At 36.9% G+C, this 26,959-nt stretch overlaps 1 protein-coding gene across 2 annotated transcripts in view; it reads left to right on the top strand.

Moving 5' to 3' along the window:
- Positions 1 to 1,699: 1,699 nt before the first annotated feature.
- Positions 1,700 to 26,959, top strand: part of arhgap36 (Rho GTPase activating protein 36) — a 48,411-nt gene continuing 23,151 nt past the window's right edge. Inside the window, exons 1-2 of one of the 2 annotated variants that reach the window (XM_073836991.1) lie at positions 1,700 to 2,130; positions 24,236 to 24,392. In XM_073836991.1, coding sequence (XP_073693092.1) covers positions 2,038 to 2,130; positions 24,236 to 24,392 — 250 coding nt within the window. In that variant the 5' untranslated portion in view covers positions 1,700 to 2,037. Of the gene's footprint in view, positions 2,131 to 18,429; positions 18,601 to 24,235; positions 24,393 to 26,959 lie in introns of those variants that run through there. The other variant, XM_073836992.1, reaches the window with a different exon arrangement.

The raw sequence follows: 26,959 nt of genomic DNA on the forward strand, positions 1-26,959 counted from the left end.
ATTTAAATATATTTTAAAATGTAATTTATTCCTGTGATTTTAAAACTAATTTTTAGCATCATTACTCCAGTCACAGATCCTTCAGAAATCATTCCAATATTCTGATTTGCTGTTAAAAAAACATTTATTATTATTATTATTATTATTGTGAGCTAAGTAGATTTTTCAGGTTTGTTTGATGAATAGAAAGTTAATAAATCTATAAATCTTTTGTAACGTCATACATGTCTTTATCATTCATGTCTTTATATTTACTTTTGATAATTTTTACTAAATAAAAGTATTAATTTCTATAATTTCCTTCCCCCAAAAAAATAAAAATAAAATAAAATACTGACTCCAAGCTTTTGAATGGAACAGTGTATAATGTTACGAAAGCTTTTATGTCAGATAAATGCTGATCTTTGGATCTTTCTATTCATCTAAGAATCCTGAAAAAAATTACTCAACTGTTTTAAATATTAATATTAATAATAATAATAATAATAAATGTTTCCTAAACAGCCAATCAGCATATTAGAATGATTTCTGAAGCATCATGTGACACTGAAGACTGGAGTAATGATGCTAAAAATTCAGCTTTGATCACAGGAATAAATTACATTTTAAATTTTTTTCAAATAGAAAACATTTTAAATATTAAAAAACATTTCTTTCAAAATTTGACTGTTTTTGCTGTACTTTGGATCAAATAAATGCAGGCTTGATGAGCAGAAGAGACTTCTGACTGAAAGTGTATTTTTGCGATGAACTTTAGATGATTAAAACTAAATTGTCTTAGTAGTAACCAAATAATTTAAAGAATAATATTTGGGATTAACAAAAAGCCTATTTGAAGAAAAAAACATTTTATTACAATGATAGTCTTTAAGAAAGCATTTTTTTTATTGCATGTGTATTGCGTATGTGACCCTGGACCACAAAACCAGTCATAAGTCAATTTTTTTTAAAAATTGAGATGTATACATAATCTGGAAGCTGAATAAATAAGCTTCCCATTGATGTATGGTTTGTTAGGATAGGACAATATTTGGCCGATATACAACTATTTGAAAATCTAGACTCTGAAGGTACAAAAAACGAAATATGAAGAAAATCACCTTTAAAGTTCAAATAAAGTTCTTAGCAATGCATTTTACTAATAAAAAGTTACATTTTGATATATTTACGCTAGGAAATTTACAAAACATCTTCATAGAACATTACTTAATATCCTAAAGATTTATGGCATAAAAGAAAAATCGATAAATTTGACCCATACAATGTATTTTTGGCTATTGCTACAAATATACCCTTTTTTACTTAAGACTAGCTTTGTGGTCCAGGGTAACTTATGGCTAGTCTGTACAGAGGACAAATGTTATTTGTAGGCCATTTATGAACATGCATTAAATGTAATACAGATGATACACTCACCATCAACAATTCAAAAGTGTGAGCAAGTCAGCATAGTGTTTGTTCTAGTATTTTAGTCCGATCAAAAATGTCACGGAGCAAAGTTCCGTTATCATACTGCAATTACTACTAAGATAAAAGCTATTCATACTTGCACCGGCTTGAACCTTCAGACCTTGGTTTTATGGCATGCGGAGTTAAGGAGGTGGGAATGGGAGGATAAGTGAGACCTGATCCCAGCCACCGGCACAGCCCATACTAATGCATTCCCAGTGCTTCCTGGTGCTGCATCAAAGTGAAGGCTGTGAGCTTGTCAAACTCTCAGCTGCCAGTGGCACATTTCCTGTTGTTGACAGGCGAAGAGCACAGCAGAGGCTGCACCGAGCTGCGTGTAGGGACTCGCATTTTATCAGCTGGAGTGCACACAGGCACACTCAGAGAGCACCCTTTCACAGGAAGAGCTGCTATCACTTCTCAGATACACAGACGCAGAGGAAGCACTGACACTGAACCTCTTACCAACGGCCCATAAACAAGAGCTGCTCCACAGATGGACTGAGTCTCTCCATCAAAAGTGTGACTGATGAAAACAAGTGGGATCTGCTTTGTTCTCTTTGTCTGAGTCTCTACCCAGGAAGTGTTATGGTTTTGTTCTACATGGGATCGGATAAAACCTCATCTACAGTCATGCAGCCAGAGGAGCCTGTTCGCCAGGACATGCAGTTCTTCTATGTGGTGAGTTGGGGAATTACCTACAGTTGTATGCAAATGTAAACTAAAGTTGTTTTGATGCTGTCCATGCACAGTATTTGTTTTCCTGCTAAGACTCATATTCAGTAACATGTGCCTTGTTGTGAACAACTCCACTGAAATATTAATTTCTCTCTCTTCGTTTTTCTGAAGATACAGCAGTAAATATTAATTATTAAAAGCATCAGCATAAACCAGTATTAATATCACCGCTTTTAGGGTCAGCGCTATTGGCGAGCATGCTATAAAGTAGGCTGTATACTACTGCACTTTGATCCTTGGGTTGATCTCAAGAAACAATTTTCGAAACTGTTATAAAACTAATATCTACAGTTGTTGTACTTACAAGGTTGAACTAAAGGCCCTTAAAATATAAAAAAATAGTTTAAAAAGTTTATAAAGGCAAATGTTTCAGTATGTATATACAGTTGCAGTCAAAAGTTTACATACACTTTGCAGAATCTGCAAAATGACTAATTATTTTACCAATATAAGAGGGATCATACAAAATGCATGTAATTTTTTTATTTAATACTGACCTGAATAAGATATTTGACATAAAACACGTTTACATATTGTCCACAGAAGAAAATAATAGTTGAATTTATAGAAATTACCCCGTTCAAAAGTTTACATACACTTGAATCTTATTACTGTGTTGTTACCCGAATGATCCACAGCTGTGTTTTTTTTGTTTAGTGATAGTTGTTCATGAGTTGTTCCTTGTTTGTCCTAAACAGTTAAACTGCCCGCTGTTCTTCAGAAAAATCCTTCAGGTCCCATAAATTCTTCGTTTTTTAGCATTTTTGTGTATTTGAACCCTTTTCAGCAATGACTGTATGATTTTGAGATCCGTCTTTTCACACGGAGGACAACTGAGGGCTCATATGCAACTGTTACAGAAGGTTCAAACGCTCACTGATGCTTCAAAAGGATACGCGATGCGTTAAGAGCCGGGGGTAAAAAAAAAATTTATTCGAAGATAAGAGTAAATTGAACTTATTTTGTCTTCTGGGAAACATGTAAGTATCTTCTGTAGCTTCTGAAGGAAAGTACTAAATGAAAAAAAAAAAAAAGATATTTAGGCAAAATAAGAAAAATGTACCGATCTTCAATCAGTTCAAAAGTTTACACCCCCAGCTCTTAATGCATCGTTTTTCCTTCTCAAGCATCAGTGAGCATTCAAACCTTATGTAATAGTTGCATATGAGTCCCTCAGTTGTCGTCAGTGTGATAAGATGGATCTCAAAATCATACAGTCATTGTTGGAAAAGGTTTAAAATACACAAAAATGCTGAAAACCTGAAGGACTTTTCTGAAGAACAGCAGGCAGTTTAACTGTTCAGGACAAGCAAGGGACTCATAAACAACTCAGTTTTAAAAAACAAGTATATGTAAACTTTTAAATGGGGTCATTTTTATAAATTCAACCATTCATTTCTCTTGTGGTCTATATTCAGGTCAGTACTAAATTAAAAATAACATCCATTTTGTATGATCCCTCTTATTTTGGTAAAATAATGAACATTTTGCAGATTCTGCAAGGTGTATGTAAACTTTTGACTTCAACTGTAAATGTTTGTAATAAAGTAGACAGTGCACTTCAATTTGCCTGCTGATGATAATCGTGGTTGGCGATGAGTAGATCACAGGTTCACTTCTGGATGTGGATGCCAAAGAGTAGAAAGTCCTGACACTGTTGTGCTGGGCATTTAACCCTAAATTGCTCCACAAGTTCTGCCCCTGCAGTTCACACATACGGTTTCGGCTAAATTACACGTAACGAAGTTTATGGAGGACGATCAATTCAGAAAGAAGGCTTTGTTTCTAAAGGTTGATTTAATAGGTTTTTCACCCGTTGGGTCGAGCTAACCGAACAATGCAAATTCAATTAAACTCGCTAGACGTCACATGAGCTAATGAGCCAATATAGACTACACACTTACTGACATCTCAGGATTTGCGTCAGCTGATCCGATAATTTTGTTGCTCTTGTTGGTAAAAGCCTAAGTAGAAAAAGATTAGGAAGTTGCTTTCATGCTTCAAAACAGCGTGCAGTGGAAAAGTACGAAGATTTGATGGATTGGCCAACATCTTGGACAGTGTGCAATATAATGAAGACCATATGCTATGAGTGTGGGGGAAGGGGTCCCCCTTCTATTTCATCAGGCTGTCAGCTGTTTGCAGATAGCCATCAGCATTCGTTAGTAGAAATAGGACAGGTGCAAAACCAGCATTACTCTAAACATCTGCGCTAATTTATGTCCCACAGCATTTTTCATGACGTACTTAAGTTGTCCTGTCAATATATTTATGTTATGGCATTGCATTGTAAAGAGATTTTAGTATCTATTCATTAGGTAAAACATCTTTTACTTACTTAAGAGCTTCTGGATAATGATTACAGAGTCATTCTCTGGTGCTGCACATTCCTGCTGTGTTAGTCAAGGTAAACAGATCTATCACTAATGTCAGTACTTGATCAATGAGCGGCTTCTCATCTCCACATAATGCTTTATAGATGTGTCAAACTTAATTATGGTATGGTATTGGTATGGTAATGCTGGAAAAGTCGTTTTGCCAACAGACTGTCTGGGAAAAAAATGAGAAGTATGTGCTGGAACATTGGAAAACTCTGCATTGGGGTGTTGGAAGGATTGGAGGCAGGCAGATGAGGATTAGATTGTCTCCATGTGTCCTGATTTATAGTTTGAACCAATAAAAGTAGCTCGAAAACACAACACCGCACAAGCTCACAATTTCTTGCATTAAAAAGCTGAACTCTATTGGGTTACACTGGGAGGTTTAGTTTCACAGATACAAGAGAGGTCCATTGATGAAAGATGATGTGTTATATCTTAATTCAAGGGTTCCATAAACTTTTATAAAACCCGAATGACAGGTGTAATTTTTACAGTCAAACCAAAATTTATTCAGACACCTTTAACATTTCTCACATTATCACAGTTTATTCACTATAGTTTAGAAAATGGTAATAAAATATGTTTAGTATGACAATATTTACACGACTATCAATACTTTGTTGACCAGTCGCCAAGCAATGCTTAATTTTGTTCAGTCTGTGGTGTAAAAAGGTCGCATTAGCAAATAAAGAAAAAACACTTATGCAAAATATGGTCAGGTCAAAGTGTCTGAATAATTTTTGGTCCCAAATTCGTATGAAGAATCTTTGGGTATAATTTGTCACAGTTTATGTTATTTTGCTATCTTCACTTACATAAATGAACTATAGTGTCCTGCACCCACTAGGAAAATTATCTAAATGATATATTGTATAATTATATATAATTATATATTGTGTCTGAAAAATTTTTGCTTAAGTGTATATTACATTTTCACAAACTTTGTCTTTGTACTCAAGAAAGTTTTAGTGAAATGTGAGGGGGAAAATCCATTTGTTCTCTTGTTTTTTGTTTTCCTTGTTGTATTAGATTGCCTGCTTATCAAATTCACAACACTGTCATTAAGGCTTATGGTAAGTCACAAAAAAAGAGGATAAATATTAACAAAGACATGAGCATGAGTTATACAGACAAAAACAGAATAAACCTTATCTTTTATTTCCTGGTGTCACAGCTTTGCAGTGTAATGTAATAATGCACTGGGCAGTTCAGTATAAGTTGATTCAGTAGCCGCTCTGATGGATTCGGTGATTTAATTCACTGAAGGATTCATCGGACTGATTCAAACTGATGGCCAAACATCTAATGCTGTTTTGCACTCTTGAACAGTATTGCAAGAAGAATACGCCACAAACTCCTTTATGAAAGACCTATGCGGCGGTTACTGCAAGAAATTAATTTTAATGAGTGGCAGGTCCTGATTCATTTGAATGTTTTTAATGTTAAAGGTGACATCATAAAAATCTGTCTTTTTTCATGTTTTCATGTTCAGTGCATCTACCAACCTAGAAAATGTAAAAAAGTAACTCTGAACGTTTGGTAAGCCTTTCCCTACAAGCATGTGAAAAAACGAGCCGCTCAGAATTTGCCTCCCTCGTGACGTGAGAAGGGGATCTTATTATAATATATACTGCCCCCTAAATCTGCATGTTTCCACCCAAAGCACCACCATTCAGTGTACCAGTTCTAACGCTATGGCTAAAGTTCAAGCAAAGCGTGCTAACTGTTCTGTTTTCGGCTGTACAGATGAGCACAGAATACTATTAGTGTCCCAGCCTCAGAGGAGACAAGAGAGCAGTGGATGTATTGATTTATTTACTGTATATTATGCTGCTGCCACACAGATTTAATGTTTACCTTCACAGACATAACCCACTGTTTTTGTAACTCATGTGTGCTTTTAACATATACTTGTGTGTATTTGTCAGTTTAAGCGCAAGAAGATATGAAAGAGAATGAAAGAGAATATGAAAGTTTAAACAAATATGGACAGACATTATACAGACAGACATTATAATCAAAACCAAACAGATGTATTTTTTTAAAAGATTTATTTTTTGCCATTTTTGCCATTATTATGATAGGACAGATCAGACATGACAGGAAGCAAAGTGGGAGAGAGATAGGGGGCGGGATCAGGAAAGGTCCTCGAGTCGGGATTCGAACATGCACAAAAACAGCGTGTTTCTGCTTTCACTCAAAATAGGCATTTTCAAATTTGATCTGTGGGGTATTTTGAGCTGAAACGTCACAGACACATTCGGGGGACACCTGAGACTTATATTACATATTTTAAAAAGGGGCATAATAGGTCACTCTTAATGCTGCCAGGAGAGTTTTTTTTTTTTGTGCTATATTATGCATTTTTCAATTGAACTATTTAGTTTGTGCTGTAGTTTGTTATAGCAGCCACATAACACATTGCAGGAAACGCTGCTGTGGGTTGCATCATGGCATGACTTGGCATGAACTCACCAACGTTCTCATACTTTGTGCGACTCACTTTTCCTAACTCAGAAACCCACAGATTGAAAACACCAGTTTTGAAGTCAGCATGAAATCAAAATTCACTCCATATGAAAATGAATAAATACAACTGATTCATCCATGTATACAATTCATTTCTTTTGACCTTGTAATTTTTAATCAGATTATTATAACTCAATCTCAGTTTCTCTTTGGTGATGTATCATAAAATCCAGTCAACAACTGATGGGTAAAACTAAGTAAAACCAACTCGGATGTAAGTCACAATACAGAAGACCTGTCACTATTTCCGTTACATTGTGACTTCACCACAAGCGGACATCTTAACTTTATACTTCAAAGCTTGTCACCAGTTTCCTCATTGAGCAATTACATGACTCAAAACATTTCCCGTTGAAAGGTTTTTATCATATGATTGATGAACATGAAAGAACAAAGGGGGTTTGTCATTCTGAGAGCTTCCTTTTCCTCCCCTCTTCCTGGGACATTTCATGGTTAACCCCATTGAAAGGAATGCCCACTAAATGATGTGAGGTCTACTGAAGGACACCAACGGCCTTAACAATGATTTTAATTGGAAATAATACAACTGTATTATCTGGGGGATTTGTGGAAGGGCCATTCTGTGGAATGTAAGTGTTCAAAAGTCTTGCCTTCGTTAGAGAATTAGAGCTTAAACCTTCTCTGTGATTTGGAATTTGAAGAGAGTGGTCTAAGACGTTGGAGTTGCATCACACACAAGTCAGCAGCTGCCAGAAAGACTTTAAAACCTTGTATGCTCATGAGAGTTTACAGTCATTTGGACCATACTTGCATTGAAGTTTCTGACCTAAAAGACAAAGGGGGGTTTTATAGACTGTTATGCGCATAATTTTAAACCTCAAAGCAAATTCAATCTTCTTTTTTTAAAGTTCAGAAACAGCATCTTCAGACAATGTGTCACCATCTCATGTCACAAGCCTCTGCAAGCTAAAAGGAAATCATTTTATGTGTTTTATTGCAAAAAAAACTCGATGGGAGTAAATTGGATAGCTAGGATTGAATTTACTTGATCAGCAGAGACAAGCAATAATGAAAGTCAACTGAAACTAGAACATGTGGGGCCAGGGGTCAAGAAGTGAACTCATGCATAAATGGAGTCTAACAATCAGTATTACATCACTGGAAGCTGATAGAAAAGATTATAGGCATGTGTAAATTGCCATAGCTGATCGACTGACTGATCAATAGCAAGCAGAGAGTGCCGATCTAGACCAGGGTTCCCCAAATCTTACCCTGGAGGTCCAATGCGCTGCAGAGTTTAGCTCCAACCCTGATCACACTTACCAACCTGTTGTTCTCTATCCTGAAGACCTTGATTAGCATGCTCAGGTGTGTTTGATTAGGGTAAGAGCTAAACTCTGCAGGAAAATGGATCTCGAGGTCCAGATTTGGTGATCCCTGATCTAGACTATATGGTGATTACAGCCTTTAGCAATATTGTTATGATGTCTGGCCCAAATTCAATGGCTACAGTGAGTATTCATACCCCTTCATTAAAAAAAAAAAAAAAATTATGTTGCTGCCTTATGCTTTAAAATACTTTTTTTCCCCACATCATTCTACACTCCATACTCCATAATGGCAAAGCAAAAAACAGATTTCGCAAATTTATTAAAAATAAAAAACTGAAATGATTCCATTGCATAAGTATTCATACCCTTATCTGGGACAGTTGAAATTTAGCTCCAGAGCATTCATATTGCTTGTAGATGTCACTAGTTAACCTTTAGTAATTCAATTGAATAGGTATGATTTGGAAAGACAAACACCTTATTTAAAAAGTCTAACAGCTGAAAATGCACATCAGAGCAAAAACCAAGAGGTAAAAAAAAAAATCTGCTGCATTGAAGGTTCACAGAAGCATGTATCTGGACTTTGGCAGTGTGGCAAGACTCAATACTCTCCTCAGTGAAAACACATGAAAACACACTTGGAATTTGCAAAAAAAGCATCTAAGGGACCCTCAGATTGTGAGAAACAAGATTTTCTGGTCTAATGAACCTCAGTTCCAAGCATCATGTATGGAGGAAACCAGGCACTGCTCATTACCTGGAGAGTACCATCCCAAAAGTAAAGTGTGGTGGTAGCAACCTCATGCTGTGGGGCTGTTTTTCAGCAGCAGGGACTGAGGGACTCGTCAGAGTAGAAGAAAAACTGGGCAGAAGGTTCACTTTCCAACAGGGCAATGATCCTAAGCACACAGCAAGAGTGGCTTACAGACAGCTCTGTGAATGTTCTTCAGTGGCCCAGCCACAGCCTGGGCTTTGAACCCAATTAAACTTTTCTGGAGAAACCTGAAAATGTGCGTCTGTCCTCATCCAACCTGAAAGAGCTTGAGAGGTGAAGAGGTGAGGCAAAGAATAGCAGATAATTGCCAAATGTTGATGTGCAAATCTTGTTGCATCATACCCAAAAAGACTTATTTATGCAATGTACTTATTTCAGTTTTTTTTTTAATACATTTACGAAGTTGTGACAGTATGGCTTTTGCTTTGTCATGATGGTGTATGCACTGTAGATTGATGTAGAAAATAAGTATTTAAAGCAGTTTAACATCAAGTTGAAAAATAAAGGGGTATGAATACTTTTGCATGACACTGTATATGGCAGGACTGATTGCTATTTCTTTCCGGTTATCCACATGACATGAATAAATCTATTACATGAAGAACAGATATATTTGGTTCCATTTGCTTGTTGTTCAGTAGATGCTTTTTATGTCAACTGAATAAGGTAAAATAGGGCTAAATGTTAGATCAAATTACCTCAAATTTAATTCTTGGTGCATGTGATGACCTCAAGATTAAATTTGCAGGTTATAGTGACAAACAGGTGCGTAGGAAAATGTTGTGGTGCTCTCTGGTATTTACTGTTTGGGAAGAAAACACTAGCACCACCATACTCAGGGGTATTATTTATTATGGATGTCAATGAGTGGCGGTTTCTTCAGCATAATGGAGCAGAACGGTAGAGAGCTAGAGTGCCGATGGGTGGAGAATGTCCTGTTTAGAGAAGCATGGCATCTTTGCTGAATGTTTTTGTAAATGGCATTTCCTCTTCATGACCTCTAGGGATAGTTTGAAGAACAGACTGATGTTATAATAAAGCAGAGAAAGATAAGAGGACTGAAAGGATAAAAGAAAACGGAAATAAGTTCTGACTCAGGTTACGCAATCTGTCCTCCTGTAATGGTGAAATGAGACCACACTGGCACACACACACACCTTGAATTTCTGATTTGCTGTATGACGTGACTGATAGAAGTCAAGTGAGTCTTTTCTTTTGCACTGCTGCTGTATTTAAATGTGTTTGTGTTACAATCAAAGCTGCCTAAAGAAAGACACTACCATTCAAATGTTTGGGGTTACATCATTACTCCAGTCTGATCACATGATCTTTCAGAAATCATTCTAATATGCTGATTTGGTTCTTAAGAAACAATTCCTATAATTATCATTGTTAACAGTTGTGCTGTTTTATTTAAAGTGATACATTTAAGGATCAGGATACTTTGATCAATAGAAAGACAGCATTTATTTAGAATAGAAATCTTTTGAAACATTATAAATGTCTTTACTGTCCCTTTTGTTTAAATTAATGCATCCTTGCTGGATACAAATATTCATTTCTTTTAAACATTACTGAGCATTACTCCAGACATTCACTGTTCTCTCTATTTTCTCTCTTTCCATCTCCGCTATCTGCTGATAAGCAATTTCTCACTCCAAGAGAAAATAAACACCATACCAGCAGCAATCGGAGAGTTATAAACATGGATCATTTCCTCTGTCTATGACTGCAACGTGAATGCTAGTCATCGTTACCTTTTCCACCTCAGCATGTCTAGACAGAGCTTTGACTCTGCAGAGGACACAATCTGTACTGAGAAAAGTAGGAGGGTAGCAAGTAGAACAGGTGAATGTCATGATTCATAAATGATTTATGATAAGAAGAGAGTCAGGTTTTATTGTGGTTTAGATGTAAAGGTGTATTTTTTTTTAAATACACACTACCAGTCAAAAGTTTTTGAACAGTAAGATTTCTTTTTCTCACCAAGCCTGCATTTATTTGATCCAAAGTACAGCAAAAACAGTAAAATGTTCAATATTTTTACTATTTAAAATAACTGTTATCTTTTTTAATATATTTTAAAATGCAATTTATCCCTGTGATTTCAAAGCTGAATTTTTAGCATCATTACTCCAGTCACGTGATCCTTCAGAAATCATTTGAATATTCTGATTTGCTGCTGAAAAACATTTATTATTATAAATATGTTGAAAACAGCTGAGTAGAATTTTTTTAGGTTTGTTTGATGAATAGAAAGTCCAGAAGAACAGCATTTATCTGAAATAGAAATCTCTTGTAACATTATAAATGTCTTTATCATCATTTTAGAGCATCCTTGATAAATAAAAGCAATAACTTCTAGAATTTCTTCCCCCCGACTCCAAGCTTTTGAATGGTATAATGTATAATGTTACAAAAGCTTTTTATTTCAGATAAATGCTGATCTTTGGATCTTTCTACTCATCAAAGAATCCTGAAAAAAATACTGTTTTAAATATTGATAATAATAATAAAAAATATATTTCTTAAACAGCAAATTAGAATGATTTCTGAAGGATCATGTGACACTGAAGACTGGAGTAATGATGCTGATAATTTTGCTTTGATCACAGGAATAAATTACATTTTAAAATATATTCAAATAGAAAGCAGTTATTTTAAATAGTAAAAATATTTCACAATATTTTATCATTTAAAATCTTACTGTTCACAAACTTTTGACTGGTAGCGTATACCAGAGAAACTGAATGAGATTTATTTTTGATGGTTTATGTGTTGTAGAACTTGCCAATTGTGACCTATAGTGGGCAGTGCAGTCTATAGCTTTAAATTACAGTCAGCTTCCAATAATTACACTAAACACGGTCATTAAAACCAATTGACTTAACAATATTAAGTGATGAATGTACAAATTCAGATTTGTCAGAATTTTCATAGACATCATGGAAAAACTTATTATATAAATTTAGTATGTGTCACTCTTCCTGCATCATCTGAGCATCCGCACCAAACTTGCACACACTGGATTTTACTCCTGTGTCCACTCTTTTGGGACAGGTCTATTTCAGTTCTTGTCCATCCTGTATCAGGGTCATATGATCATATTCACCTAAGAACACTATGTTACAGCCAAAAACAGGAAGAGAGCATCCTTGATGTTAGGGTCAGAGGTCAAACTGTGGGGCACTTCTCTTTTAATGGCCGGATATGAACATTCTCATGTGTATGGAAAACCGCTGGGACAGTCATCACTTTTTTTTTTTTTCCAGGGAGAATGAGAGTCCAAAGACTTTCATGGTGTGTTTCTGCCAATGATTTAGTAGATTTCATATATAAACACAAATCAAAATGATATATTGCTGTTTTCTTATTGAAGGACGTCATTGAGGATGAATATTTTCTGAATCTTACACAGTCCTCCCTAAAATCAGCCAAAAAGGTTTTATGTTCAGCAGCCTTCTTAAGTGATGAAGGCTCTTTTGGCAGTCCTGATGTTGTGAAAACAGTATGACTGTGGATGGATGGTATAAGTGATGAAGACATCTGGACTGTATTTTCATCCCTGATGGAGATGGAAGAATCTCCAGAGAGCTCAAGCACATTCAAGCCCTGCAGATGGTAAATTAATGGCAAATCCAAGACATACCGCACACAGACTCACACCACATTCCAAACGCATTATTCAGAGCCGCACATTTATCAGCCTGAAAAAAAATATGTCTACTATTGGTGGCACTGTAGCTATTTTAGGTCAAAGAGGTCTAAGATACCTAGAGAAAAGCTATCCGTTGACATGGCGCTTGCTCAGCTGGCACAGGACTGTCAAAAGCAGAAGACAGGGACAAATGTCTTCAATATATCTGTCACTGTCAACATACTGATGAACTTTTTGTGATTTATATGTTGCTAGTGAAAATGTTATTCCATCAGAATACACAGATACTTTTGACTGAACATCAATCCAGAGAGATGGTGTAAACTCTAAAATAAAGGTTCTTTATTGCAGTCTGGAGCCTTTAACATCCAAGGAGACTTTCCATTGCACAAAATGTACTTTACAGTGGAAAACAGGTATTCAGATTTTTCTTCACATTAAGAAAAAATCATTCTTTTGAAAACTGTTCACTAAAAGTTCTCTGGGGAACCCGAAATGCTTCTTCTATGCAGCATCGCTGTGAAAACCCCATTTTGGAACCTTTCATGAGTTCGCCTGCCCATCCAGTCCTGATGGTTAATGGTAAACAAACTAAGCTTGAAATCCTTGATGGAGGCTCGGCCTGAGCTCTGAGTTCAACCCCTCATTGCAGTACTACATAGAAGGAGAATAACAGTATCTATCAAAAGTGGTCCAAGGAAGCAACAGTGGTCCAACAGATGAGCTACTGTAGCTTAAATTGCTCAAGAAGTTAATGCTGGTTCTGATGGAAAGATATCAGAATATTGCAGTTCGTTGCGTATGGGGCTGCATAGCCACAGACCAGTCAGGGTGCCCTTGTTGATCCCTGTTCACCGCCGAAAGCACCAACAGTGGGCATGTAAACATCAGAACTGGACCACGGAGCAATGGAAGAAGGTGGCCTGGTCTGAGGAATCACGTTTTCTTTTACATCACGTAGATGGCCAGGTGTGTGTAGGTTGCTTACCTGGGGAACACATGGCACCAGGATGCAATGGGGAGAAGGCAAGACGGCGGAGGCAGTGTGACTCTTTGGGCAATGTTCTGCTGGGAAACCTTGGGTCCTGCCATCCATGTGGATGTTAGTTGGACACATACCATCTACCTAAGCATTGTTGCAGACCATGTACAGCCTTTAATGGAAACAGTATTCCTTGGTGACTGTGGCCTCTTTCAGCAGGATAATGCCCCCTGCCACAAAGCAAAAATGGTTCAGGAATGGTTTGAGGAGCTCAACAATGAGTTTGAGGTGTTGACTTGGCCAAATCTCTCCAAATTTCCCAAATCTCAATCCAATCGAGGATCTGTGAGATGTGCTAAACAAACAAGTCCGATCCATGGAGGCCCCACCTTGCACTTACAGGACTTAAAGGATCTGCTGCTAAAATCTTGGTACCAGATACCACAGCACACCCTCAGGGTCTAGTGGAGTTCATTCTTCAACAAGTTAGGGCTGTTTTGGCAGCAAAAGGGGGACCAACACAATATTAGGAAGGTGGAGGAATGCCAGAAGAATTGTCGCTGGGACGGTGCAATGATTGATGCTTATATGCTCATACTTATGATTGACAGGACTGAATAATTAGGCTTCTCTTGGACCTCTGTTTGGAACTTCCTTTGTTTTTAAGAATGTAGTTACAACATTAACCAACAGGGGCTAACTGCTTAATGTTAACCAGGCCAAGGGCCAACAAAAGGGCCACTTGTTCTAGGTCCAGATTGCCTATAATAGTTTGCTGTTACTTTGTGCTTGCCAGGTACTTACTGTGTGTCCAGGCTTGAATGAAGACAAGTCCTGATGCTACTAACCGTGCCTCTATCCAGGAGCTCTTTGCTAATGTGCTCAATCTGTCAGTCTGTCAGCTAGTCGAACAGAAGTACTCTAATAGGATCATTCGCTGAGCTGTCAGGCACTTACCAAACAAACATCACAAATATACACTCACCCACACACAACTCAGGTACCACTAGTGAAAATAGTCATATTTTGAATTGTTATTCAAATTATTACAAATTGTTATGTTGAATTTGTAATTTTTTTAGTAATTGGCATGCATAATGAAGCAACTTGCCTATTCAAACTGCTTTGTTATTAGTTTAACCCAGGTCTCCTTGCAAGCTACATAAAAACTGTTCTGTTCCCACACTCATGCTAAAAGCTACTAAGTTTTAACATAGTGTTAGGGTTAAGTCATGCCTTGCCCAGAGCATAAAGTGAGTCAGAACTGCCACAAGTGCCCCTTCAAAACAAAATGGTGCATGACACTTTTGGCACTTGAGCTAACATGAGTGCCACAGGTTTTGTGCATGACCTGATATTTTGTGTTATCCAACATGATTTGAGAATCATCTTGTGCTTTAATAGAAACACTTTTTTAAAGAAATTAAATATGTATAATGTAAAAAATATTTCTATTTCAAATGCTGTTCTTTTAAACTTTCTATTCATTAAACAATTTATTTTGTACAAACATTTTAAGCAGCACAACTTTTTTCAACATTGATAATATTAAGAAATATTTCCTGAGCAGCAAATAATCACATTAAAATGATTTCTATCATGACAGCTCTCTAAAGATTTTAGCATGGTAATGGATATGACAGTGTTAATGTATTTGGTCTTGGCAGAAGAGCTGATGAACTGCTGCTGCTGTTGGTTATTGCTGTTGTTGTAGATTATGTCTGCTGCAAAGCAAGTACAGGAACTTGCTTATGCCAACACATACGCCAATACAGTGCTGTGAGTATTTAAGACATACTGCCGCTGCACAAATAGCCAACATAGGCTCATGGGAAATACGTGCCTCTATACACATTTGCAAAACTGAAAAAACATACCTATATGTACGCTGCCCTCCAAAGACAAAGTGCAGTAACTACGGCAATACTGAAACTGAGAAAGATGCCTTTAAAGTTTTACGCCAGCTAGTCAAACATGTTGACACCCTTGTTTCTCTGAAACACTCTCATTTCTCTGAGACAAAATTGAACCAGGAGACTTTGCCACAAGACAAAACAGTTGTCACAAAGTCCATTTTAAGCCTTAACTCAATTTTGACCAAATGCGTAGTTACTGCGCTTTGCCTTTGGAGGGCAGTACGGTTCACTGCAGTTTCTAGTTGAAATGAACACTAGAGGCAGTAACAACTCCAACAACTTTTATGCCTTTTCACACAAAGTATGATTTACACACAGAGTTTTTACTAATAAAGCCTAATTTTCACACAGTTACTTGCAGAATATTATATTATGGCTTCAAAACTATTTTAACCTCCTGCATGATGAAAACTGATGCTTTTGAACGTTGTCGTCACATATACAGTTTCATTTGCCTGAGTTTTCAAATTCAGTAAGTTTGCTTGGTAGCTCACGCGACACGGCATTGCATCTGAGTGATGAAGGGCTCCGGTACAAACTAGAGGATGGATACCCGAGCCGAGCCCGACGGAACCCGATGGGCCGGGCCGGGTTCGGACAGATATTTAGAAAGGATGCTCGGGTTCGGGTCGGGCTCGGTTACATCAGCGCGATAGTGCGCCTGTGTTATAACAGCGCTTTTTGCCCTGTGTGCACTGATGCGCTCATCTGTTGACATTTCCGAACGCCTTCCTACAGTTGCTTAATAAAAGCGGGCTTTCCACACAAAAAAAGTGCATGTGTCATTAGTATGAGAAAAAAAAAAGATTTTAACTGTGTCGGGCTGGGATCGGGCTCAGACATAAATATCTTAATGCCTGTCGGGTTCGGGTCGGGCTCGGTTACTGCTCGATCCGCACTCTAGTACAAACCCCATGAAACTACAGTACAACAAAACAGCTCAAATTTGCATAAAGAAGTTATAGCATGGCTGCATCAACAAATGTGTTTTTATATCACTTTTGCATTTGTTAACTCTATCGGTTAGGTTTGGGGATTGGTTTGGCGTAAGGGAATATTTCCAACACCTTTAGCGACACTCCCCGGATATTTGAATTCTGAACACCTGCAATACGTACCTTAAGCAGCGTAATAAAAACACAGCAATATGTGTCCGTACCAACATAATTAAAACCTGGCACAGTCAAGTATTACAAATGTTTTAGCGTCACTGTGTGGACATTTCACTTTGAAACTGCCTCCAAAATGTTCAGTAAGGTAATTATGGTGTTCCAGAAATGTATGTAGAGGCACGTATTTCCAATGACCCTGGGTTGCAAATAGCATATATAAAAACCCGTACCAGATTTAAAGTATACAGGTGGAGCTGGGGAGGTGGAGGGTTTCAGAGAAACACTGAAAGCATGCTGCAAAATGCTCTAGTAAATGCTAACCAGCCATTTACAATGTAAATGTAAAGCAGCAAGCTCATTGGCTGAATGAAAATGTTTATCCAGATTTAAAATTTCACTGCCTTGGAATTATAAGGTTCTATCGACATTCTGAGCACTTTTGAGATATTGAGCTTCTAAATTTTTGATTTCCATTATTTTCTAAAAAAGGCCCTAGATATACACAGCTTACAAAAGAAACATCACATAAGTTGTCACAGAATAAAAATATGTGAATATGTTCACAAAATGTCACTTTTGAAGTTTCCCCACACTATTGCCAGTTTAGAACACTCTAAGCACAAAGACTCTTACTGTATCTTGCCTTCGGCTGAAAGGTTATCATGCATGAAAAAGTGGAATCTGTGTTAACAGATAAAATTGAAAAGTGTGAGGTCAGCACAGAGTTGAAAGGTCAAACTTTATTTGTATGTGTTCATCATGAGGCAGCTATTTTGTGAAAGTCTGGTCACACTTTATAGCACTTACGCTCTTAAAAATAAAGGTTCTTCACGATGCCACAGAAGAACCTTTTTTGTCTAAATGGTTCCATAAAGAACCTTAAACATCTGAAGAACCTTTCAGTTTCACAAAAGGTTTTTTGTGGCAAAAGAAAGTTCTTCAGATTATAAAAACGTTTGACTGAATGGTTCTTTGTAGAACCAAAAATGGTTCTTCTATGGCATCGCTTAAAGAACCTTTTAAAGCACCTTTATTTTTAAGAGTGTATTGTGTACATACAGTACATGTTTTTACATTTTTACATGTGTTTATATTTTAAAAATACCTGCATGTAATCAGATTTGTAATTACACTGTTGACCCATCCCATATACCTTAACCCACACTTAAAGCTACCCATACCACCAAACTTGTCCCTAACCTAACCCATATCCCACCACAATAGCAGCAGAAGTGGTTTGCAATATAATATGAACACAATAAATACATTGTACTTATTTTCTGGTGTAATTGCATAGCAGTTAAGGTCACCTACTGTAATATGTCTATTGTTTTCATTTCTGTGAAGAGGACAAGCTTTTAACAGGAATGAAAAAGGAGTAGAAACCCTGCAGTGGGAGGTTGGAAAGGAGGACGCTGCGTTTCCAGTGTTTATTATACTGATGATGAGTGACAGTCTGACAGGGGAACTCATTCAAAGCTCGGCTGGATCAGTTTGAGGCTCCTCCCCCTCTGCCCTACGTCACTGACTGAGTGTTTATGTGAAGTTTGCTCTTGGCAACCCCGGGGCTGCACTCTGATTTACTTGAGTACATGGCAGATGGAGAGGACAGACCTCTCTCTCTTGCTCTTTATCCTTCTCTGCCTCTGTCTGTCTGTCTCATGCTCGGGTCGGATTGGCTGTACCTGTCTGAAGAGTCTGAGGGGATTGCTCATATTCACAGAGTGTGTGTTTCTGTCAGACACACTGCCCATCTCCCAGTCTGCAGGTAGAGTGAAAAGTGTGTTTGAGAGTCTGAGTCAATTTACAGATTTAATGAGCAAAGTTTGTTTTGTTCTGGCTGCAGTATTTAACAGTCTGAGACTATAATGAAGTATGGAATATATTCAGAGAATATGTAAATGCAGTGATAAATAGTATTCTTGGGGAATGGCAAATTACCACTGTTTGCCACATGTGTTTGTTCGAGATGGTTTATAGTGTGTTTTGTGTTTGTTATGTGAGTGTGGCTAAATCTGGATTTCACATGTTTAACCACCAGCTACTGCTTACTGTTTTAGGTAAACATGTACAATCCTTCCGTTGTGTATGTGTACATGTTTCTTGAAGAGTTTGGGGGAAGAATATGGATTTATAGTGTGTAAAATGCAATTCATACTGTAAAAAACTGACTTGAATACACCTTTTCTCTTATAAACATGTTTTCAGTTTCTGATTTAAGAAACATTTTTTTTAATATTTTAGTGGTGCTTATAGTTAAAAAAGTGCTTACTGTCAGTAGCTGGTGTATGTTTTGTTCAGGCTGAATGGAGTAATAGTTGGAATTAAGTAAACATTGTAAAATAATATTTTTGATTTTTTTTTTACTTCGAGAAAATGTTTTAAAACTTGTGTACGCTTGTATTTAAAGTTTTGTGATCAAGTCATTAAATCACTTTTTGTTTTTCAAAAAATTATTTTCAAAAATGTATGAAACTTCAATACAAAGATCACATTTCCGAATACATGTAACTTTATCAGTGGATTTTATAATTAATCTCAGAGAGACTACCTAATTTGTCACTGACCTTTATTAAAAGGCTGACGTTTTGCTTTGCCTTACGTTTTATTTAACAAAGATTTTGTTGATTCTGTGACACTCTTGTATAGGAGACAGCAGAGGTCCAGCAGTCTCTTTCTCTGACAAGAGCATTGTGCCTGTTTATGAGAGTTTACCTCCTCTGAAGTGGTGTTTAACATTTTTTCATGTCAGTTTCAATGGCCTTAAAACATAAAGCAGACCTCGAATTCTTTGGGATTCAGTTTTCCTTTGTTGACTTTATCCGTATCAGGTATATGAATATAACTGCTGATTAGGCCACCAGACAACATTACACACAGAATGATGAATTTTTATTTCTTGCTCTGAGGGAACTTCCTTTAGAAAATGATACATACTTAGTAGAGATGCAATGGAGGGATGCTGCCAGCCTAAATCAGTCTGAGGAGTGAAAAGAGCCCTTGTTTCCTTTTGGCTTCCTTTGATGCAAGATGATTTGCATTTGTCTGAATGTTTTGTAGCTAAGAGGTCATCCAAAAGCAACGTTATGGGTGTGAGGGCAGATAATGTGTTTGCCTTTTTGTTTTTGTTATTTGACACAGTCCAGTTTAAATGGATAATTCAGGAGGACTGCTGCTATTTTTTCACATTTTTCTTTCAGTTCTCGAAATTGAGCTCTGTTGCTTAAGAGCAGAGAGGTTCCCTGTAACTTTCCATTGTATGAACACTTAGCGTTCACATTTATGCACATTCACATGCATCCAGGCGCACCCATTGATGCAAATGCTCACCAGATGTAGTTGAGACTGAATAAATAATAAAAGTTTATCGCTGATATATGCATATCACACTCGTCATCATCACAAGAATTATCTGATAGCGTTCCTTTGATAGAAACATAGGATTGTTACTGGCTGAACTCTTATACAAGCACTTGGAGTTATTTAAAAGGGGCATCTGGGAACTATCAGCATGTTTCTAAATACAAGTATTTATATTGAAGTTCTCATGAAGGACCATGAGCCAGGTTTTAAGGATCAGGAGACAAATATGGTTAGGGCTCAAGAAGTATATGAAGTGGAAATCGGACAAGAATTCTGAAAGGAAATAAGGGAACAGACTGAGAAAGGCTTTTTAAGGCATAAGCTATTGTTTGCTCTGGATGGCTAAGAAAATCTCTTCAAAGTGAAGTGAGGCAGTTTCGCAAAACTGTTTACTTTATTGTTCTAGTACTCGAGCGGTCTTGCAATAATATTTATGGACCTCTGATGTTTTTATCTGGGTCTTGTCATGCTCTCAGGTATGTCTGCACTTGGATTAGTTGTCTCAGACATTAATGCAAGACCCTGATTTACACAAAGACACGTTGTAGCAGCCTGCTATTTTCATGTCCCTTGTCAAATAAATTTATACTAATAGAGGAACATTGTTTCAGCATAATATACACAATGATGATACAAATGGCTATGGTGATTCTCAACATTGCCAGATATAAAAAAAAAGTTTTTTTTTAATTCTGTGGTGGAAATAGGCTTCCATACAATCATGATTATTTCATTGTTCAACTTGTGAACTGGCCTTGTGTAAAAATAATTTTAGGTGTCTGTCTTTTCATGGACTGATGGGGCTTTCCACATACACTCTTGTCTTTTTCTCAACCATTTTTGGTCTCCTCCCTCTGGGGTCTCAAGATATGCTTGTGTTAATAGGGTTTGATCATTGGGGGTTAGAGTTTTTGTAGTGGATTTTGTAGGGAAAGGTAAGGTAAGTTTTTATTAAAAATGGAAGTGCTGGTACTCTCACTGTTCTTGGGAATGGGTTGTCTTGTGCAGTGTTGGGGTAATGCATTACAAGTAACTTGAGTTACGTAATCAGATTACTTAAGTAAACAGTAAAGTAATGCAGTATTCTTACATTTACAAGAAAAAAAGTTACTTTTTCAAATAACTGAATTCTAAATATGACACAAGCCTGCAATAATTAAATAAGTTAAATAACACAAATATCCTTGTATTTAATCCCATTTTATTAACCAATATTTTTTCTTCTGACCTTCGATGATCCAATTCAACCATACTAACTTTAGACTAATGTTAAACTAACATTTGCACTTTTTTTATTGCTAAAGATTTTCAGACCTTCTTTTCCTGCGTTCTACTGTGCAAATGTGAATTTACTTTTCCTTCAGCTTAAAACTTATTCATTTCACTTTTGGTGTGAAAGGGCTTTTACGTTTGCCAAAAATATAACTTTTATATGAAAAACAAGCGAGCAAGCTCAGATTTAAAATTAATGCAACACATTACTTTGCATAAAAAGTAACAAAACAATCTAATTAGTTACTTTTTTAAGGGAATAACGCAATATTGTAATCCATTATTTTTAAAAGTAACTTTCCCCAACACTGGTTTTGTGTTGTTTTCAGTTTTCATTTTTGTCATTAATTACTCACCCTCATGTCGTTCCAGACTTGTTAGACCTTCATCTTCAGAACACACACACACACACACACACACACAAATAAAAATTCAGAGAGCTTTCTGACCCTCCATAGACAGAACTACCACAGCCAAGGCATGTAAATGTAGTAAGGACTACGTAGTGACTACATAAAGATTAAATTTACCAGCATGTACTTAATTTAACCTATATTATAACATTAGTACAATAAAACATGTTTTTTCTTCAGAATTTGGGACATATAGGATGTGGGTTGCATATGTTGTGTCTGTTTGGTTTTATAAAGGCAAGTGTTTCTCACAAAAGCCTTTGTGTCCAGTAAATGAGCACAATACTCTTGATGAATGATGGTGGTTTAGGTTTCAGTGGGCTTTGAAGTATGGTGTAATGCTACATGTGTTTGTGTTTTGCTCTTCCCTTCATTCCCGATTTGCAGTTTTTGTTTTAAAAGAAGGGACAGTGTAAGGAGAAAGGCATATGAAAGAGTTAGGGAGGAGGGGGAAAGAAAAAAGGACTTTGTGGCTTGCATTGCCCTGAAGCTGCTCCCATCTTTCCACCCAGAAATCGCATAATATTAAAGAGATAGTTCACACAAAAATGAAAATTCTGTCCTTCATTACTCACCCTCATGTTGTTCCAAACCCATAAGACCTTTGTTAATCTTCTAAACACAACATGCTTTCTGACCCTGCATAAACAATGAGAACTACCATAGTCAAGAAACAGAAACATAGTGAGGACTTTGTTAAATTAAAGTTATTATTTTGTGTTCTTTGTGCACAAAAAGTATTATTGTAGCTTCATAACATTGTGGTTGAACCACTGATGTCACATGGACTATTTTGTCACATGTCCTTACTACCTTTCTGAGCCTTGACCATGTCAATTCCCTTGCTGTCTACGGAGGGTCAGATTGGATTTCATCAAAAATATCTTAATTTGTGCACCGAAGATGAACAAAAGTCTTACGGGTTTGGAACAACATGAGCGTGAGCAATTAATGACAGAATTTCATTTTTGGGTGAACTATCCCTTGAATGAACATGTTGCTCAGCCACAGTAGTTTTCATGTTTTTCACTTGTAAATACATCACTTAAATCTTATATCTCAAAGATCCTATAAAATATTGCATATGTATAAGTGATGTTACAGTTACCATGATAAAATGCCTCCTTTATGTCCATTGTTCGAATATGAATTTATAATAATAACTCAGAATGCATAGCAAAAAGAAATGCCCTCAGTAATACCAGTTTACAGTAGTTTGTAATCTGTGGATAGTTTCTACATACATTCAAATACTGGTATCAACAGATGGATCTCATGCTGTTTTCTAATCTCTTTTATCATTAAAACAAACAAAGCACAACCTGTGACCTCTGTCCTTTTCTCAATACCGATTGGTATGTTGCGTGACCACAACTCGAGTGAAAAGTGACCTCCCACGTGGACTCAAGAAAACAAATTACAGACACACTCCTGCTTTCAATTAAACCCTAGTGAGATGACAACTCACACATTTGTTTAAGCAGTAAACGATTGAGGCTTTATAACCAGAGAATTAGGCTAATCGGCCTCATGTAAGTTCAGTCACTTCAGTCTAACAACTCAACTTAACTGTACTTAAACCTATATGATACGCTAAAATTGGATATGTACACTTTCAGGTTAATATCAAGGTATTATCTTGTTATTCTAGCAATTGAGGTTGATCAGCAGAAAATTTCCACTTAGTAACTGTTTTGGCTTTCAGTTCTTGTCTTTGTTGTCATCACATCAGATGTGCCAACACGTATGACTACACACAGGATGTATGTTGTCAGAGGAATTACATTAGGTCAAAAAATGTCCACTAGCTATTGTATGTTTACCCAATACAGTGTTGCTGCCAAGTCTAAAAGTAGCTGTCCTTGAATCCAAATCAAACAGAGAAGCTCAAATAGCGTTTTTCTCATATAGCATGTTTTAAGTACTTAGACCTCTAGGCTTTTTATGTTTTCAGTAACCCAGACAAGACCATTCAGTGAATGTTTATCCAGACGTGTTCCTATTAAGGAGAAATATCTAAAACTATGAATGTCTAAAAAACTTTTTTAAAGATTGTTGGGAGTGATTTCACCCCAGCGTTTGCTCTACAATATTTGAAGGTTGGTTTGCAAGAGGTGTGCAAAGCACTTTAACAGCAGTATATCACTTTCAACAGGGTAAATCCTGCTCTTGGCAATACGCCTTGCTGCAGAATTCCAACTCTGATCAAACGCACATGAATCAGCTTCCCTTTAAAATCATAAACAGGTGTGCTCAAGCTGAGCTGCGTTCAAACTGCAAAAAGGCCTGCTGAGACTAAAAGCAATGCGTTCACTGTTTCACTTCTGTTTCCTTTTCTGTCTGTCTATTTCTTAGGGTGACTATACGTGGGCCACCATGCTGGGGCAGAGCGTGAGGCTGCAGACGGTTGCCATCCAAAGCCTCTCAGAGCTGGAGAGAGCACGTCTGCAGGAAGTGGCTCTTTACCACTTGGAAAGAAGAGACTTGGATTTTAAGATCAGCATCCCTAGAGGTATACTTCCTTGTTGAAATATCTAGTTTTGAGATGACTGGTAATCATGCATGACAGAAGTAGTGCATAGTTTTACAATGTATAAGATAAACTGCTCGAATCACAGTCTAGATATGATTATTTTAGACAGACGCTTATCGAATTCCCAAGAAATCCATGCAAATATCACATCACAGTCAATTCATAGGTATTTCAGAGAGATTTCTGATAGTAAATCTATCAGATAACCTAGGGAGGTGAAAGTGAGATTTGTGAGAAGGTGTACAGCAGTGATGTACCACCAGAACATGTAGATTGTTGCACACCAGTGTTTGGAATATGACCCAAAAATAGCTTCCAGGTCACTTTGTCATAAACGGCAAGGAAAAAAACAGCCCTGAATCTAATTAATAAAATGTAATCAACCATATTATCTTGCATAGTTATAAATAGACTTATCTCTCTCTATTATAGATATATCATTTGTGTTGTTGATGCCAAAGACTGTGCCTCCAGTCAAGGTATTTTAAAACAAATTCATCTGTCACTTGGAGGAAGCTGCCAAATTAGGCAAACGGCAACATGGACAGATTGCATGACGTGTCCTTATACCCGAAATCCAAGAACAAAACTGTGTGAAATATAAGACAATACAACTTAGCCCAGTTTTTGTTCCACGTGTTTGCCTTCTGCTGCAGTTTATGCAATAATAAATTTGTCATTTGTAATATTGTTGAGCCTTTGCAGTTCATTGTACTTATACGTTTGAATAATACATTTTAGACCTAATATGCACCTAATATTTTTACAAAATCTATTAGGTGTCCCTTGAATGTGTCTGTAAAGTTTCAGCTCAAAATACCCCACAGATCATTTATTATATCATTTTGAAAATGGCTATTTTGAGTGAAACATGCGAAGCACAAGCACAGAAAGTGGCTGTCACACGGCATGTGAGTGCTAAACTAAGTTCTCTTTCTTGTCTTATTGCGCTTAAACTGTCAAATACAAACAAGTTTATGTTAAAAACAGAGGAGTTAAAAAAAAACTGTCGATTATGTCTGTGAAGTAAAACAGCTGGGGAAGAAATTGCATGTTTATAGAAGATTTGTGTGGCAGCAGTGTAATATACAGTAAATAAATTAATAAACTTCTGCTCTCTCATCTCCTCTGAGAATGGGACTCTAAATAGTGTTTTGTGCTCGTCTCTGCAGCCAATTACAAAACAGTTAGCATGCTTCGCTCGAACTTTAGCCATCACGTTAGAACCAGTACACTGTTGTTGTTTGCAACAACAAAATGTTGATGCCTTGGGTGAAAATGTGCAGATTAAGGGGTGGTAATATTATAATAAGATCCCCTTTCTACAATTTTTCACAATCGTGCAGATAAAGTCTTACTATAATTTTTTTCTGGGTTGTTTTTTTTTCCACATTTTCTGGGTTGGTAGATGCACCGGGGACCCGTTTATAGCACTTAAACGATTAGTTCACTTTCAAAACAAAAATTTACAGATAATGTACTCACCCCCTTATCATCCAAGATGTCATTCTTTCTTCAGTCGTAAAGAAATTATGTGTTTTGAGGAAAGCATTTCAGGATTTCTCTCCATATAATGAATATGTATAGTGCCCCCAAGTTTGAACTTCCAAAATGCAGTTTGAATGCAGCTTCAAATGGCTCTAAACGATCCCAGCCAAGGAAGAAGGGTCTTAAATAAAAAAACGATCAGTTATTTTCTAAACAAATCGACAATTTATATACTTTTTAACCTCCAATGCTCGTCCTGGCTCATTTCTGCAATGCACATGCGTAGTCTACAGTATGTAATCTGAGTCAATACAGTTAGGGTATTTTAGTTTTCAACTTCAAAATTGTCCTACAACGCTGTTTTTTTGTAAACTCTATTTTTTTGTAAAGGGCGTTTGATCTTCTTTGTATGTTCACTTTGTAAACACTGGGTTGGTACTTCTGCAGCGATGCAGAAAGATTTTGAAGTTGGGGAAGAAAACGAGATGGGAGTTTTTCGAAATACTCTAATGGTATTGTTGGAGAGTTATTATTACGTAAACAATTATTATTACATAAACATTAATTAACAACACCACCCCTGTTTATTGTTTGATTATGTGAAATGGCATTTTCCCTTCTTGTGAGAGTCTCCTTATGTCCCACCATGGAAAACCACATTGTTTTGTGGGAAGTGATATTCCCAGCACGTACAAGCAGCTCCACATGGTCAGATCAGAGAAGGTCATCCTCTGTTCTCTAAAGTAGAGTTTTCGACTGGTCATCTGTGAGAAGACCTCGGTCGGCACTTTAGCTGACCCATGGGGAAGCAGGCACCACAATTTATGGGAATATTTACGGAACATTTTCCTCCCAAAGGAGAAATCTGTCAGATTCAGCCTGGTGGTTTACTCAGCCGCTCCTCTTGGAATTATCATCAACGTGTTTGGCAGCTATTTTTGGGGAAGATGAATGTCCTTTGGAGAGCTAAATTAAACTTTGTGAAATGCACTTAGGAGAATTCAGAAAACACGTCATGAGTGACTGACCTCTCTGTTTGGATTTGGTTATTTTCTGGT

Source organism: Garra rufa, chromosome 3 (assembly GCF_049309525.1).
Source record: "Garra rufa chromosome 3, GarRuf1.0, whole genome shotgun sequence".
Lineage (NCBI taxonomy): Eukaryota > Metazoa > Chordata > Actinopteri > Cypriniformes > Cyprinidae > Garra > Garra rufa.